Source organism: Zootoca vivipara, chromosome 4, assembly GCF_965207765.1.
Source record: "Zootoca vivipara chromosome 4, rZooViv2.hap1.1, whole genome shotgun sequence".
NCBI classification, from domain to species: domain Eukaryota; kingdom Metazoa; phylum Chordata; class Lepidosauria; order Squamata; family Lacertidae; genus Zootoca; species Zootoca vivipara.
Genome location: NC_142587.1, coordinates 91,526,573 through 91,544,460, shown reverse-complemented (window position 1 = coordinate 91,544,460; position 17,888 = coordinate 91,526,573). Strand labels below are relative to the sequence as shown.

The 17,888-nt window shown below is 42.9% G+C and overlaps 1 protein-coding gene across 19 annotated transcripts in view; it reads right to left on the bottom strand.

Moving 5' to 3' along the window:
- Positions 1–17,888, bottom strand: part of PICALM (phosphatidylinositol binding clathrin assembly protein) — an 80,138-nt gene that overhangs the window by 46,616 nt on the left and 15,634 nt on the right. For all 19 annotated transcript variants that reach the window (XM_035114310.3, XM_035114316.3, XM_088668804.1 and 16 more), the window contains exon 2: positions 322–464. In XM_035114310.3, the coding sequence (XP_034970201.1) occupies positions 322–464 (143 nt within the window). The remainder of the gene's footprint in view (positions 1–321; positions 465–17,888) is intronic.

The following is a 17,888-nucleotide window of genomic DNA, read 5'->3' as shown; positions in this document are numbered from 1 at the left end:
GACCAATATCCTCAATGCCTTTTGACCAGATCCCTAACCACTGGTCATGCTGGATGCAATTAATGTGAGCTGAAGTCCTCAGGAATACAGGTTACCAATCCCTATTTTAGAGACACTTACAAACTTATTTATGGCATGTAAGTGATCAAGATCATCCAAATACGCTTTCACAATTTTTGCCGGGGAACATGCATTAGTTAAGCCTCAGGCTGTTTTTAAATACCATTCATTATCCCCAATGCAGGGCAAAAAGCCAGGTTGCACTGAATAAGCCAATTCTCTAATGTATGAGTGATCTGCAGTAATAATACGGTAAGTTACCTCATTTCCGTACACCATTAGATGGTGTGTTGTGATGAGTGACTTGAATACCACCACCCAGCTACTGTTCATTGTCCTTTCAAACAAGCTGTCCGCCAACTGTGGGATATTTACGTTCATCTCATTTGTGCACTGTATTAAATCTGCAACACAAAGAAATTCTCATTGATATTTAAAACAGCAACAGGTTCCATTCAATGAGAGAGGAGAGAATTCTATGGACTACTGGCTGCATTTGCACACATCACGTTAAGTCATAAACTGATTTGCTATGGAGCAGAAGCCTACTACACACTGCTGAACTACTCCCTTCATCAAGCTGGGAGCCATAAACCATGAGCTTAGAGTGATGTGTCAACCAATGCTCATTATTATTACATTATTATTTACTGAACTGATTAGTCTTTTTACGAAAACTTAAAGCAACTTACAAAATATAGCATACAACCAAACCATGTTTGTTCTCGCAAACAAACCAGAACTGCTAAGTCAGTAACAAATCTTGGCTTAACATTGTGGTTTGTTTGGTGAGAAAGAAAAAAAGGACTGGGTTCCAATAGTCACACTAAACCAGGGTGTGCAGTTTCTTGTTCCCAGCTCAAAGGGAATAACGCAACAGGAGTGATTCAGCAGTGTGCACTAGCAAGCTGCTATGTCGTAGTAAGTCACAGTTTATGGCTTTCTATGACATGTGAACACAGCTGCTCATTTGGTGTGGGATTTCCAGGGCACCTTCAGATGATGCAGGGAGACTGAGACCCAAGTGTAACAGTTCACTCTGGAGTATATGCCCCAGTATCCTCTGTGCAATGCAAAGATCCCATGGCAAATGCTCAGGGTTCCGAAGATTCCCTGAAGGATAACAGTTGGGGGGGGGGAGAGAAAATGAAGCAGGTAACTAAGACTTTAGAATGAGGTATGCACTGGAAGCTTTTTGTTTTTTTGTTCAGGTGTGGAGACAAAAGTTTAATAAAACTTATGAACAGCATGCAGAACAGTTTCTATTCTATTCAAACAAAAATTCAGTGAAACTGATGGGTGGTAGATACAGCAAAAAGTAATCACTCTTCATACAGTGCAAAATTAACATATGAAATTCATTAACATCACTATTGAAATAGTTTTTTAAACTTATGCCAACAGAAATAGCACATGACATTCATGAAAATAGAGTATAAAATGCAGAAGACCCACACTGTCACTTCTAGAGGTGGCAATGAACTACAGTTCGTTCTTCTCACACAATAATCCACCCAGACCTGCCCCCAATATAGCCAACAAGAAAAGTTCTTACTGATGTCTTAACTGCACAGTGATGTAGCCTGAAAAAGTTTATCAAATGCATGCCATAAAGAGGGGCTGTTCCATGCACCCACAGATCTATTTTCATGGTTATACAGAACCCCAAGTAAAGGTTCTTAAGACTTTAATCATGGGATTTCGTATGAGTGAAGACTCAAGTTTACTGTACTTAGACCATCTAGAGCTTTACATGTAGTAATCAGATATCTAAACCAAAACCAGCGTACTTAACTTTACAATCTGACCATGTTAATAGAACAGGGCAGCAACATTTGGCACCAGCTTCAGTTCCTAAACACATTTCAAGCAAAGCCTGTAGTATACACAGTAGTCAACACATGTTACTGAACTAAAAGGTAAAGGGACCCCTGACCATTAGGTCCAGTTTTGGACAACTCTGGGGTTGCGGCACTCATCTCAAGTTATTGGCCGAGGGAGCCAGCGTACAGCTTCTAGGTCATGTGGCCAGCATGACAAAGCCGCTTCTGGCGAACCAGAACAGTGCACGTAAACGCCGTTTACCTTCCCGCTTAGAGCGGTTACTATTTATCTACTTGCACTTTGACGTGCTTTCGAACTGCTAGGTTGGCAGCAGCTGGGACCGAGCAACGGGAGCTCACCCCGTCGCAGGGATTCGAACCGCCGACCTTCTGATCAGCAAGCCCTAGGCTCTGTGGTTTAATCCACAGCGCCACCTGCGTCCCAGGTCCAAAAGACAGCTGTACATGGGAAGCTTTACATTCTTCTTTGGCAATCACTTGTAGCCAAGTAAGATTGTCTTCTATGCATGAAGTCACAGCAGTTTGAAAATCAAAATTGTTATTTTGTGAAAGCCAGTTTGTACTAGTCCTACTTCTCCTACAATATGCTACTCCAATAGTTCTGTTAGAACAACCCAAGTAGGCTGGTTGACTATATCAATATGCACACACACACACACACACACACACACAGAGAGAGAGAGAGAGAGAGAGAGAGAGAGAGAGAGAGAGAGAGAGAGAGATCTGAAAGAAACATCAGCTGCACTGCCAAATCTTTACTAGTTGTTTTTCCAAAAATCATCCTCTTAGGAGGCACAATGCTCTGTTCATCCCAGAGACTTGATTTCTGGAGACCGAGCGATAGCAAGGCCAATTGCTCCAAGCCACAAGCATGCAACTCAAGAGGAATTTAGCCATGTTAAAGGACTCGAAGGAGGAATAAGAAGACAAAGCAGATTCAACAGGCTAGAAACACAGCAAGCAGGTCATCTCTATCAAGAGTGTTTGTTTATTTTCAGACAGATTGTACCAACAGAAAGATTGGGAAGTTGCCTTTGATGCTCATGCTTCCTTTCCCACAGCAGAAAATGGTAAAAACCTTATCCAATTTTGCATGACTAACCATTCTTTGTGGACCCAAAGCCACTGCAAATTTCACCCTAAGGGGGAAAGTAACGTTTGAATGGCACCAAAGTAGCTTTTCCAACAGTTCCACAAGCAACAACTTTCCTTTAAAAAGAAAAGCAATTCTAGTTCCCCACTGAAGTGCTGCATAAAATGAGTCATGTTTGGAACCCTGTATACTGCTAGGGCCACTTCAAACTAAACTCTTCCATATGTAAGCACTGAATGCAATACTATGTTCCAAATATTAACACATGCCTAATGTGAGAAGTGGCTTAAATTTACTCATGGGTGCTGGAATCATGTGAGAACCCAACTTTTCTCCCTTCAAAATAAAACAGAAACAAGGAAAACAAAAGCCAGCTAAAGGCTTTGACCATTAGCAAGAATAAAGTTCAACACCAATACTTTCTTCAAAGTTAGAGACTTATCTTTGGCAGCCACAGAAATACTTAAGCGATTTAGCAGATTAAAAATGTTAAAGCAGCATTACAGCCATCTAACCTAGCCAGGCTGCCAAGATTTAGTTTAATGGTTTTAATGTTAGAGAGCCCAAGAAGAAGGAACGGAGGAGGCAAGGGCAGAAGACAGCAAAACAGTCTACAGGGGGGGGGGGCACAGAAGCCAACCCTTGGTTTTCTTCTTGTCTGAAGCTTCTGTAAATGGAGTCATAGAAATAAAGACTTTAAAATACTCATTGATGTAGTGTTCACTGTTTCCTTAACCAGCCCAAATAGTTTCCTGCCTCCAACTTTCATGACTAAAATGTTAGCTTCCAGTTGCTGTCAACTGAAGTAACTTGTAACAAATCCAACCACTGTTCAGCTTTATATAAAGATGCACTATTCTATGGGTTTTGTTCAAGACTCAAGGGGCTATAAACACCTAGCTTCCAAAAACCTTTAAAATTTTGGCCATATGGAGAGTGTTACTTATGTGCTGGTTCAAGATGAGGGTTTGTAAAATAGGAAAGGAAACACAAAGCTCTCTGGATTCAACTTTTGGTTGGGGCTTACATCATTCACACCTACAAAAGCAAGCTGCAGACCAAACACATGCCAAAACTATTAGTTTTGTGCCCAGTGTCTGCATATTTTCTGTGTTTTCATTGCCGCCTCCAAGTTTCACTTCATACAATGTTCTCATTCATATCCAATAATCTGGAAGCATTTTTAAGTCTCCAATCTACTATTCTCTGGGAAAGAAGCCCCCCCTCCCCACACCACATCTGGACATGTCAAGAGCTCATAAGGTTTGATGGGCATTGTGGAAATTTAACTAAAAAGAGCACACATAGCATTTGGTCTTCCACACCTGTTCAAAAAGGATTCAATGACTTCTGAACATGAAGAAACTCTACAATGCTGAAGGGCTAGTACAAAGACTAAAAGCAGTTTTCAAGATAAGTTCAGTACAGGGCTGCTGCCTAAAATGACATATCCATGTGAGGTTCTTTTTGCGCTTCTACCCTGCAATGATTCAGCACACCTAGCAGTGTTGTAAGTGATATCTCAAAGGTTTACCTCAGCCAATGATATACTGGGCAGGAAAATGAACAACACAATATCCTGATACAGATGCACAATATCCTGATATACAGATAAGTTATGCAATGTTCCACAGGAGGAATTTGATACAGGGATGCAAGTTTTTGGAAGTAGAATCAAACATAATATGAAGTTCAAGCTTCAGTTCAAACACAATTAACATATAACAGAAAATGTATCATGCTTAAGTAATAAGCTATTCAAAGAGCAAAACACTAAGATAAGGAGTAGCTTCATTTCCTGTCAAAACCCTTAAGCTAGCACTGGCAAAAGAATGCTTTTAAAAGACCAGGATATTTAAGTACAAAAGGAAGAGGAGAAATTTGGATCCCTTTGAACAAATGGCCCATGCCAAGTTTGCTGCTTGGAGGTATTTTCACAGGATATACAAAAAGTATTCAAATTTTAATCATATCCTATTTTTATAGTTAAGGTGATACGAAGACCTGTAATATTTTGCAGATAAACTGTGGTACAAGCAGCCTTAAACCCAGTAAAACCAAGATGCCCTGTTTTAATAGACACTGCAGCATGTCACATGCATTTAGTGCAGGCATGTCAAACATGCGGCCCTCCAGATGTTTTGGCCTACAACTCCCATGATCACTAGCTAGCAGGACCAGTGGTTGGGGAAGATGGGAATTGTAGTCCAAAACATCTGCCTGATTTAGTGTATCTCAAAAACTGATGGCAAGATCTGCACAACAGCTCTAGGGACTGACCCAAAGGGCAGCAACTGAGCTCCACTTTCCTCCAGCTTGTAAAGTTCCTCACTCACTGACTCGCCTTCCCCACCACAAAAAAAAAACAACTTCTGGGGCTCTAAGAATGTAAGAGCTACCGTGTTTCCCCTTTTTTAATACGTAGTCAAAAAGTAAGCCAGGGCAGCCATTTTAAGCATTTGAGAAATATAAGACATACCCCGAAAATAAGACATACCTCCATGCCTGCCAGCTGGGGGCCTGGAACCAGCTGCTGCAGCGTGGAACGCTCAGCAGCGGCGGGCAAAGCAAGGAAGCAGAGCGCGGAGATACAGGTAAGTTGTAGCGGGGAAATCAGCTGTTCCTGGTTCAGTTGTAGCACGCGCCTAGCGAAGTCAGCCCTGAGGGAAAATGGCGTTTAAAAACGCCTTTCGAAGTGATTTCAGCTTGCCTCCCTGCCACCCGGAACCGGCTGCTGCAGCGCGGAGCGCTCAGCAGCGCCGGGCGGAGCACCCAGCAGCGCCCAGGTGGAGCGCCCAGCAACACGGACGGAGCACTCAGCAGCACCAGGAGGAGTGCCCCACCGTGCCGGGCGGCGGGGTGGCAGGCTTCCTTGGCAGGGCCAGGAAAAGACGAGGCCGCTGGCTCGGGCGCTCCTGAGTCCTGACCCCAGCCGCTTCCACACGGCAGCAGCATAAGAGCCATGTGGCCACATGGAGAGGCGAGCGCCCGAGCAGGAAACACGCTCTCTGCAAAGCTCTGCACTCACTTCATCCGCCCGAAGGGAAAGCGAAGTGGGGAAGAGAAAAAGAGAAAAAACCGAAGCGGCTCTTTTTCTCTTCCCCACTTCGCTTTCCCGTCGGGCGGATGAAGTGAGTGCAGAGCTTTGCAGAGCGCGCGTCTCCCACTCGGGCGCTCGCCTCTCCAAGCTCTGCACTCGCTTCATCCGCCCGACGGGAAAGCGAAGTGGGGAAGAGAAAAAGAGCCGCTTCGGTTTTTTCTCTTTTTCTCTTCCCCACTTCGCTTTCCCGTCGGGCGGATGAAGCGAGTGCAGAGCTTGGAGAGGCGAGCGCCCGAGTGGGAGACGCGCGCTCTGTAATGCTCTGCACTCACTTCATCTGCCCGACGGGAAAGCGAAGTGGGGAAGAGAAAAAGAGAAAAAACCGAAGCGGCTCTTTTTCTCTTCCCCACTTCGCTTTCCCGTCGGGCGGATGAAATGAGTGTAGAGCTTTGCAGAGAGCGCGTTTCCCACTCGGGCGCTCGCCTCTCCATGTGGCCGCACGGCTCTTTTGCTGCTGCCGTGTGGAAGCGGCTGGGGTCAGGACTCAGGAGCGCCCGAGCCAGCGGCCTCGTCTCTTCCTGGCCCTGCCAAGGAAGCCTGCCACCCCGCCGCCCGGCACGGTGGGGCACTCCTCCTGGTGCTGCTGAGCGCTCCGTCCGTGTTGCTGGGCGTTCCGCCCGGCGCTGCTGAGCGCTCCACGCTGTAGCAGCTGGTTCCGGGCGGCGGGGAGGCAGGCTGAAATCACTTCAAACAGCATTTTAAAATGCCATTTTCCCTTCTCAGGGCTGACTTCGCTAGGCGCCAAGCCTTAAGACATCCCCTGAAAATAAGACACCGTGGTTTTTTTTGACAAAAAAAAGTTATAAGACGGTGTCTTAAAAAGGGGGAAACACGGTATGCTAGATCAGACCAGAGCCCTATCTAGTCCAGCATCCCTAAACTCTCCTTTACAAAGCCAACTTCCTGACTCTCTTCTGCTGAATTCAGACTTCTGAGTCTCACAAAATCATGTTTCTAGTCCCTAAAGCTGCAGACAGAAACATAAGCACACACAAATTAAGGGGAGGGACGCGACAAGAATTAGAGAATTTGATGTTTAACTTCACATTTTACTTCATTTGACAACTGACCTGAAATTATCAGGAGGGAATAAGCCCTATGCATAACTTTACATACTGCAAGGTAAAGGCACATTAATACCATAAAAAGGGTGGGGAACAGTGAGACATAGTCCATACCTGTCTACCTTTTTATGTGGCCCTTTGAACTTTATAGTGTTATCAAATTGGTTTCACCTTGATCTTTATCAGGCCATTATTTCATCTCTGTGGGGGATAATTAGCCACGTAAGTAATTTAAGAGATGCAACTGTCCAAAGGGCAACACCTACACAAGACTGGTAGAAACAAAAAACACGTTTCTGCCTCCTCACCAAGCAAAGTGTAGAACAGTGTAGAACAAGACAAGTGTAGAACAGCCTTCCTTCAAAGCCTTTTCACTATAATTTTGTGAAACAAAAACTTACTTGACTATTTTGAGCAAGACTGGAGTTGCCTTCTTTGTGTACTTTTTCTAAAAGGAGACAAGCAAGGATCATCTAGGGAATTTCCTGGGAGTTATGAAAGCCCCCCTTTCTGTTTATTTCCAAGTTTCCTTAGCATGTCTTGCACAGGACCTAATTGGGAGTGCTGATGAGGGAAATTTTAATTTTTTTAAAATTTCATGCCCCAATACCATTCTGCTTCAAACCCATGAAGGGGAAAACTTATACCGCACTGTTACCGCCCTGAAGGTTAAGGTAGGTCCCTGAGCTCTGCTGTAAGACGTGGAAAGTCTCAGGAAATACATATGAAGCAAACACATGCTTATCTACCGTATATTCCGGCGTATAAGACGACTGGGCGTATAAGACGACCCCCAACTTTTCCAGTTAAAATATAGAGTTTGGGATATACTCGCCATAGAAGAAATACGTCCCAGCGTATAAGATGACCCCTGACTTTTGAAAAGATTTTCCTGGGTTAAAAAGTAGTCTTATACGCAGGAATATACTGTAAATATTAAATAGCAACATCTTTCACTAAAGGTATTCAGCTGCAGACACAAGCACTGTGGACCAGTTTAAGGGACTTCTTCCGTGATCCCTCGTAGCAGAGTAAGATTGTCACCATGAACAGTGAGCCTGTAAGTGACTGTGGAGGCCAATTCTGGATCCACACGTCCTTCCACAGTGGGGACATAGGTTTCCAGGCGGCAGCTGAACATGGTGAGGCTTTGCCAAACGTGTCTTCCTCTTACCACATTTCTCCCTTTTGTCCCGAGTTTGAGCATCTTTAAAGTCCATGATACCTTTGGTAAAGACTATTCTCCAATTGGAGCACTCACAGGCCAGTGTTTATATTACCGTACATTTTTAAGGATTTGCCTTGAGAGAGTATATAAGCCTCTTGTTGACTACCAGCATTACACTTTCCATTTTTAAGTTTGGAATAGAGTAGTTGCTTTGGAAGACTATGAACAGGCATCCGCACAACATGACCAGTCCAAAGAAATTGATGTTAAAGAATCATTGCTTTGGCACTGGTGATCTTTGCTTCTTCCAGTACACTGGCATTAGTTTGCCTTTCTTCCCAAGTGATATGTAAAATATTTTGGAGACACCGTTGAAGAAATCTTTCGAGAAGCTGGAAATAGTGTTTATAAGTGGTCCATGTTTTACATGCATACAGTAAGGTTGGTAGTACAATAGCTTTGTAAACAAGCATTTTGTTTTCCCTGCAAATGTTCTGGTTCTCAAACACTCTGCACTTCAATTGGGAGAAAGCTGCACTCACAGAGCTCAGACGATGGTGATTTTTGGCATCAATGTGGAAAGGTAATTGCCAAGCTAGGAGAAGTGATCGACACTTTCCAACGTACCATATCTGAAGAAGTGTGCATGCACACGAAAGCTTATGCCCAGAACAAAAATAGTTGGTCTCTAAGGTGCTACTGTACACTTTTACTTTTATTTCGTATGCAACTGACAGTTTGCTATAGTATTTTAATGTAGGTGTGGGAGGCCTCTTTCCCGAAACCACAACCAGTGGGAGACATTAGCTAATGGCAGAATTCAATCCTGCTGGGTGTTGCTTCACCAATGCATTCCTTGTGGGGAAGGCACCGGTGACACAGACCCCTGTAACCAACATGACTGATGCCTCTCTGTCACCAGTTTGTGAACAAACTATAATCTTGCTAGTGGTGTCTGCTTTGCTAATTCAATCCTTGCAGGAAAGACACTGGCAAAGCAGATCCCTGTAGCCAGCAGGTCTGAACTCTTAATTCATCTGCCAGTGAGTGAGAGTTCAATCCTGATGGGTGCTGCTTCATGAGGCTTTGCCCCTGGGGAATGTGCTGGTGAAGCAGACACCACTCCCCCGCAGATCAACTTTGACAGGTGGGTAGGACTTCCCATCTATCAGCTACTTGATGCTATCATGATGTCAAGATGATAGAACAGGTGGGTGGCCTCATCACCTGCCAAAGTTGTTGGCCCATGGGTGTGTGGGATGGATAAATATCTGGTTCTGAGCCAGATGCCGTTAATGCTTTAATGACACATGGATAGCTGGGCTACAGCACTCTAAACACAACCCAGGACTTCATCAGCACAGCATGCCATGAACACATCAAGCATTATGTATCTATAATGCTGACATTATTGAAGGCGGCTTTATGTAAGTAGAGGTACCACTGTATACTAAATATCCACCGATATTGCCATGATGGCTAAATGGAACCTTCCACATTCAGAGGAAGGAAGAGAGAGCACTGAGGGACAGCTTTTGACGGCATGCTCCACTTGAGCTTCCTGGAGGCATCCTATTAGTCACTGTTGGAAGCAGAACGTCAAGCTAGATGGACTTTGTCGATGCAGTAGGACTTCACATTCTTACAGATAAGCACCAAGAGAAAAATATTGTTCTCTTCCAGTTTATTATAAATATGTCTACATACCTTTACCTTTTCCTATATCCTGGGTGCATCTGGGATATACCAAAGGAGTTCTAATCTGAGCTTTCACTATATTCTTACTCAAGCAAATGAGCTAGACACCCTGCAGAATGAGGTGGGAGCAAGCTGGCTTGAACCTTACATTGCAAATTTCACATGTGTTAGTTTAAAATCGAAATCAAAATAAACCTTGTCTACCTCCTTTTGACAGGGAACACAAGATATATCCTCAGTCTACCTTACAGCTACAGAAACCATAAGAGCTACAAAGTGGTGAATTTAGATGCTATTTATAGTTCTTTAACCTTTTCTGCCATCCCATTTTAAAAATAAATGGAAATGCCCAAGATCCTAACTAGAACAAGACAGTTGTTATAACATGTACTTCTTGGAACAAAAACTTGTTCTTACAAGAGCGGGTGCATACTGCCAACCTAACAAAGAATTCGGATTGGTTTGTCGTAAAATATGTGCTCTGCCTAGAGCTTGTGTGTTTAATTTTATTTGGTACAAGACAGAGTCTAGGGCAAGGAATTATCATACACTTATCCTACACCAGACTGTTTTTCTTTAAATAAAGTAGTATCCTTGTGTATTAGCCAGTGAGAGTAGGACAGGAATTTGTCACAGTTCTGATAGATATAGATTTTAACCTCTGGGAGAAACTTTGGAAAAGCGACTTTATTTACAGCATGTTATTCTTTGAAGGAAAACTAACTGAAAATAATTCACAGATGGTATTTTACTCCAAGTAGGCTTGCTAAGATTTACAAGATAGAATCAGATAAGTGCTGGAAGTGTAAAGAGGTGGAGGGAATGTTCTTTCATATGTGGTGGACATGTAAAAGGGTAAAAGAATATTGGGAAATGATTTATAATGAATTGAAAAAAAGTTTTAAAATTACTCCCCCCCCCCCGAAAAAAACCAGTCCCTTCTGTTGGGGATAATTCAGACTGAAACCCCCAGGTGTCAGGAAAGGCTATCTATGTATGCAACAACTGCCGCCTGTTTTTTGTTAGCCCTAAAATGGAAAATGAGTGAGGTCCCAACCAAAGAACATTGGCAACTTAAGTTGACAGAATATGCACAACTTGCAGGCTTAACATATTGAGAAGATGAAGAACATACATTTAAAGAAGACTGGAAAACGTTTATTGAATATATGGAAAATAACTGTGTACAGAACCAGATTCCATGGATATTCCTTTTCACTGTTCGAGGTAGAGAAAAAATGGAAGAGAGCCGCTCCCGGGACATTCATAAATATTTTGCTAGCTGGGGAAAGATAACCCAGTACTATGGCAGCTGCCAGGAGCTTCATGAGCCAGTAGGGATACTTGCACATTTCTACTCTTGGGGTAATCACAACTCACCAAAGGAGAGCAGCCAATTCCAAAGCAAAAAATAGCTGCAATATATGTTATGTGCCTTCTGGTTGTACCTTGCAGCTCAAAAGCAGCTAATCAAGAATCAACTACTCAAACTGACTGGCATTAGACTAGACAGAGGGCGGGGTGGGGGGGGAGAGAGAGATGCAGCGCTAGAATTTGGCTGCTTTCAATTTTGGTTTGAAAGTAAAGGTCAATTCAAGTTTACATATTCAGTCATAAACAATTATACACACAATTATTTATCTTAAAACCCGTCAGATCTTTGCAGGTATCTCAAACAAATCCAATAATACTTTTACAGGAAATGCAGGAATCCATACAGTTTAATGACAAGACAATCCTGAAAGGGTATGAGTGCAACATTAGCTAAGAGGCTTATCACTTGGAAATATCTTTTGTATGAGGAAGACAAAAGACATTCCTAGGGGCTAAAGAAGCAGAGGCAAGACAGACTTTGACATCAAAAGTCTTAAATCCAAATACCAGGAAGTTTTAGACAACTATGCACCTAATCAAAGTTCACCTCTCTTCCTGTTATTAAAGCAAAAGGAATGTAGGTCTTCGTGTTAATTATAAGCCTTTTGGTAGTCGTCATCTAGCATCCTTCACCATACTAGCAGGTAGCTGCACTCGTTCAGTCTACAAATAACAACATTCAAGGTTTGCCTAAAGTTGCCCTCCTTGCCACACTGTTCTTTAAAACATGCTGTCCAGCTGGCTGGGGCTGATGGGAGCTGAAGTCCAAAACATCTGGAGGGCACCAGCTGAGGAAAGCTGCTTTAGCAGCAAGTTTGTTTCAAAGCATGCAAACAATCGGCAGGGGGGGGGGTTGGGGGGGTTGGGATACATTCGGTAACTTTCACAAAATTTGGGGGGGAAAACAAAAACAAAACCCCATGACACAACGGTTAGTGTGTTTGACAGGAAGCAGGGAAACCCTGATTCAAACTCACACTCAGCCATGAAATTTGCAGTGTGACCTCGGGCCAGTCAGTTTCTCCTTCTCCCCGAATTCTCTCACAGGGCCACTTAGGGATAAAATAGGGGGAACCAGGTTAAAGATTATGATTTATGTTTATATCCCACCCTTCCTGCAATCCAGAGCTGGCAAAAAAAGATCAACTAGGGGAAACAAGACACATTATAACGAGAGCCATAGTTAAAACCACAGAATCACAAATCAGATACAGTGGGTGACTATAGCATACCCCAATAAAAGCAATTTTCAATTAAGATCAAAATGCTTGGGCAAAGTTTGGGGGGCCTAATCTGGCCTGCCGGTCACTTTAATCCGGCCCCTATGGCAGTTTATTTCCTGGGGTAAAATCCCCCCAAAAGCTCAACACCTTTGGGGTAAATTTGTTAAAAAAAAAAGCTCAACAACTTCAATCCTTAAAAAAGTCAACAACTTTGGTCGGCCCTCACGCATGTTCACTTCATCAAATCTAGCCCTCTTTGGAAAAAGTTTGGGCACCCCTGCTCTACAGTATGATCACACAAAGGACACCTCAGTGGCTATTCCTCAGCTTTGCAGCTCTGTGGAACTGAGGTACACAGATGTGGGCCGATTTACATTTATATGGACTTTTTTTTAAAAAAAAAATCTAGTTCTTGCAATGATTGGCAAGACAGCTTCAAACTGTCTATACTTATGGACAACAGCTCTCCAGGTTTTCAAATAAGAGCATTTCCCAGCAATATAGGCTTCAACATGCTATAGGTTACTTGTCCTCCAAATCTGTATCACAATATGGCCAGGAATTCCCTCTTCAACCCTATTCCACCAACAGTAAGCCATTTAATTAGATTTAAAACATCCAATGTACAGTGGTACCTCGACTAACGAATAACCCTACTTACAAAAAATTCTACTTACGAAGGATACAAATTACAATTACAATTACAAATTACAATTACAATTTTTTTCGACATCCGAAGGCTGGATCGGGCCCCCGCTGCCGCCACTAATGGCCTCCCGCTGCTTCAGGCGCTCGGCCCACGGCCGGATCAGGCCCCTGCCGCCACCACTAACCTGCCGCCTCGCCGCCACCCGCTCCCTGCACTGAAAGATAATGTGGGGTGCATGCCTTTAAAGTCTCTTTTAAAGGGTCTTTTTCCTAGGCTCCGGGACGAATTAATCCATGCCCAGTGCATTCCTATGGGAAACATCGTTTCGACTTACGAATGTTTCTACTTACGAATGTGCATTCGGAACGGATTAAATTTGTAAGTAGAGGTTCCACTGTATTACTTTGCAGAGGAATAGCCATCTTAACTCTGTGGTAGCTAAAACTAGAAGTCCTATGCCACATTAAAGACCAACAAATGTATTATGGCATAAGCTCTCATGGATTAATGTCCACTTAATCATGAGATCATTGCATTTGATCAAGTTTATTGAAACCCATAAGGTCTGAACATAAGGCGTCCAAAAATATCATGAGAACCACTTCCTTTCTTTGAAGAGCCTCTGACGTCATAAAAAGAATGAATAGCACTTGAATTGTAGCACTGTACAGGCTACAGTAATGTTTCCCAACAACATGACCATAAAAAATACAGACTTCAAAACGATGAAGCGTTAAGGCCTCAGGAAACTGATGTGGCTGCTGAGAAAGTTAAACTGTGACAAGACTTAAAATATGCCATGTAGGTTACTGATCCAAAGTTAACTACTGCTGTTCTTCAGGCTCATGCCTTTTTCTAAAGAGAACAAATTCCATTCAAGCTTTCATATATTCCCCCAGAGCCAAGGGTCAATGGTGAAAGCATATTAGCTAGGCTCTCACTGAAGAACTACTTAACACAGCTAAGTAGTTTGGGGTGTATGGCCTCTTGTTGATGAAAAACCATGCCAAAGTTCAAATGTTACATATATTCCCAGGCATATCTGCTGAAAAAACTTAGTATGATAATACAGAAGGTATGTGAACAGTAAAAAATATACCCAATTATCTAAGAAAGCAGTATTGAGAATCAAATCAAAGTCCATTATTAATGTCAACTATGCAAACATACCAGCAATGAATATTAGAAATATATGTACCTCTGAGTAAACATGAAATGGATTGAACTGCATGGACCCTAACCACCAGCTTCACAAATAAAGCTGCTTGGCCACCACAACTGTGATTAACTGTGCACTAGATGATCCTCCTGCTCCTTGGGAGAAAAGCAATGACAAACCTAGACAGCATCTTAAAAAGCAGAGACATCACCTTGCCTACAAAGGTCCGTATAGTTAAAGCTATGGTTTTCCCAGTAGTGATGTATGGAAGTGAGAGCTGGACCATAAAGAAGGCTGATCGCCGAAGAATTGATGCTTTTGAATTATGGTGCTGGAGGAGACTCTTGAGAGTCCCATGGACTGCAAGAAGATCAAACCTATCCATTCTTAAGGAAATCAGCCCTGAGTGCTCCCTGGAAGGACAGATCGTGAAGCTGAGGCTCCAATACTTTGGCCACCTCATGAGAAGAGAAGAATCCTTGGAAAAGACCTTGATGTTGGGAAAGATGGAGGGCACTAAGAGAAGGGGACGACAGAGGACGAGATGGTTGGACTGTGTTCTCGAAGCTACGAACATGAGTTTGACCAAACTGCGGGAGGCAGTGGGAAGACAGGAGTGCCTGGCGTGCTATGGTCCATGGGGTCACGAAGAGTCGGACACGACTAAACGACTAAACAACAACAACAACAGATGATCCTCCAAGACCCTTCTGACTCTACAATTCTATGATTCAATGAACACAAAATCAAGGCACATGAACATCAACAGTTAATCAAAAAACAAGTTTGTACAGGTTGCATTTAGCACAGCATACAGGTGGAGCATAATGGATAGATTGGGCAATGCTTTAGGTGACAAACAAGGATTTGGGTTTCATGATATGAGTGTATGCATAGCATTCCCTGGATAACTATATCAAATTACCAGAGTTTTCAAAGACAACTCAATGATTACACCAAGGCTGCATGAGATATGCCTTACACATCGCTGCTTACACAACATATTAGGATCACACATAGAAGTAGAATTCATACTTATCTGAGAAAACATCACTACCGTACTATCTTATGCATACGGCATCGAAACCTTGTATTTAGCCATAAACATAACTCTATACTTGACATACTGGATGATGTAGGACAGAACAATCCAAACATTTTTATCTAGGCTTTCTGTTGGTGTCATTCTGAAATTTGAGAAAAGCACAGCTTATATCCATCTTAAATGTTTTGAAATTCAAAATGTAACCAACTATTATGTGGTGCAGAGATACAGGAAATGTATTGCAGAGATTTTGACTGCATTCTGTCTTAGGCACTCAAAACAGTTCTAGAGACAACAGTGAGCCTCATTGGCCATTATTTTTAATGTCCCATTCAGAGATGGTAAAATGGGTAGCAGCCGTACTCTGCAGCTAGCTAATAGATGCTACAAAGAAAAGGAAGACGAAAGGTGGCAAATGATTACTTATCCTCTTGCCCAGATGTTATGAGGGGTCTTCCAAACACTAAATATCTTCCCAAAAGGTTTTTAATTATTGACAAAAGCTGACTTATGTGCCTAAGGTAAGATTAGTCCAAACGTGTTTGTGGTCTATTGTAATTTTGCTGCTGGTATGATATACTGTTACCATAATCGGTTTTTCCAGTACATGGTTAGACTTCCATGAGAGACTACAAAAAATGGAATGAAAAACCAGACAACTTACTTTTATTCAAAATGGGGCACCCCTAAGTAAACCCAGCTTTCTTCCCTTGTTCAAATGTCTGAGTACAAATGCAGGCCAAAGGAGTATCTTGAGTTAGGTAAACTCCAAATCCATAGTTGGACAATTTATCAGATACCATGTTACATAAAGCGGGGAACAAGAAAAAAAGGTTCTCAATGTTTCCTACTATCAGAAAATGAATGAGGGAGTGCTGCTGCTCTTGGTTCTGCTTATGGACTTCCCATAGTTAGCCATTGCGGGAAGAGGAAGCTGCACTAGATGTGTCTTTTTCAGCTAATTTTTATTATTATTAGGCTCTTCTGCACTGTCTACGGTACTACTCCACTGTCACAACACAAAGTCTCCCATTAGTATTTTGAAGCATCACACACATTGGTCTACCTTTCAAAAACATTTCTGTTTTTTAACATTGATGAGCCATTTTATTGTCTTTTTCAACATTAATATCAAAAAACGTCCAACTGCTTTTATCTTTTCTGGCTTAAACAATATTCTTTGCTGTATTCTTTTTATCTCAAGCTATAAATTGCGCTAGGGAGATTTATCATTTTATGGGTTTAAATAAGGGATCAGCTGGTAGACAGCCAATACTTTGTGCTGTAGTATATGTTGTTTAGTCTTTTAGTCATGTCCGACTCTTCGTGACCCCATGGACCAGAGCACGCCAGGCACTCCTGTCTTCCACTGCCTCCTGCAGTTTGGTCAGACTCATGTTGGTGGCTTCAAGAACACTGTTCAACCATTTCATCCTCCATAGCCCCTTTCTCCTTGTGCCCTCCATCTTTCCCAGCATCAGGGTCTTTTCCAGGGAGTCTTCTTTTCTCATGAGGTGGCCAAAGTATTGGAGCCTCAGCTTCAGGATCTGTCCTTCCAGTGAGCACCCAGAGCCGATTTCCTTCAGAATGGATAGGTTTGATCTTCTTGCAGTCCATGGGACTCTCAAGAGTCTCCTCCAGCACCATAATTCAAAAGCATCAATTCTTTGGCGATCAGCCATCTTTACGGTCCAGCTCTCACTTCCATACACCACTACTGGGAAAACCATAGCTTTAACTATACGGACCTTCGTCGGCAAGGTGATGTCTCTGCTTTTTAAGATGCTGTCTAGGTTTGCCATTGCTTTTTCTCCCAAGAAGCAGGCATCTTTTAATTTCGTGACTGCTGTCACCATCTGCAGTGATCAGGGAACCCAAGAAAGTAAGATCTCTCACTGCCTCCATTTCTTCCCCTTCTATTTGCCAGGAGAGGATGGGACCAGTGGCCATGATCTTGGTTTTTTTATGTTGAGCTTCAGACCATATTTTGCACTCTCCTCTTTCACCCTCATTAAAAGGTTCTTTAATTCTTCCTCACTTTCTGCCATCAAGGTTGTGTCATCAGGGACTATCCCTGCCTCCGGGTCTGGTCCTGACCGGACGGATATTGGAATCAGCAAGGGATACCCACATGACCTGAAGGTGCTGCTGTGCAATGCCAGGTCGATGATGAATAAGACCACTGCCATTCACGACCTGATTGTGGATGGAGGATTTGACCTGGCATGTGTGACAGAGACCTGGTTGGATGAAGCCGATGGGCCTGTTCTTGGCGCTGCTTGCCCACCAGGTTTCTCTTATGCACAGCAACCCAGGTCATCTGGGCGGGGAGGGGGGGTTGCAGTGATTTTTAGGAAGTCATTAGTTTGCACCAGGCGTCCTATTGATAAGACTGAGTTTTCTGAGTGCAT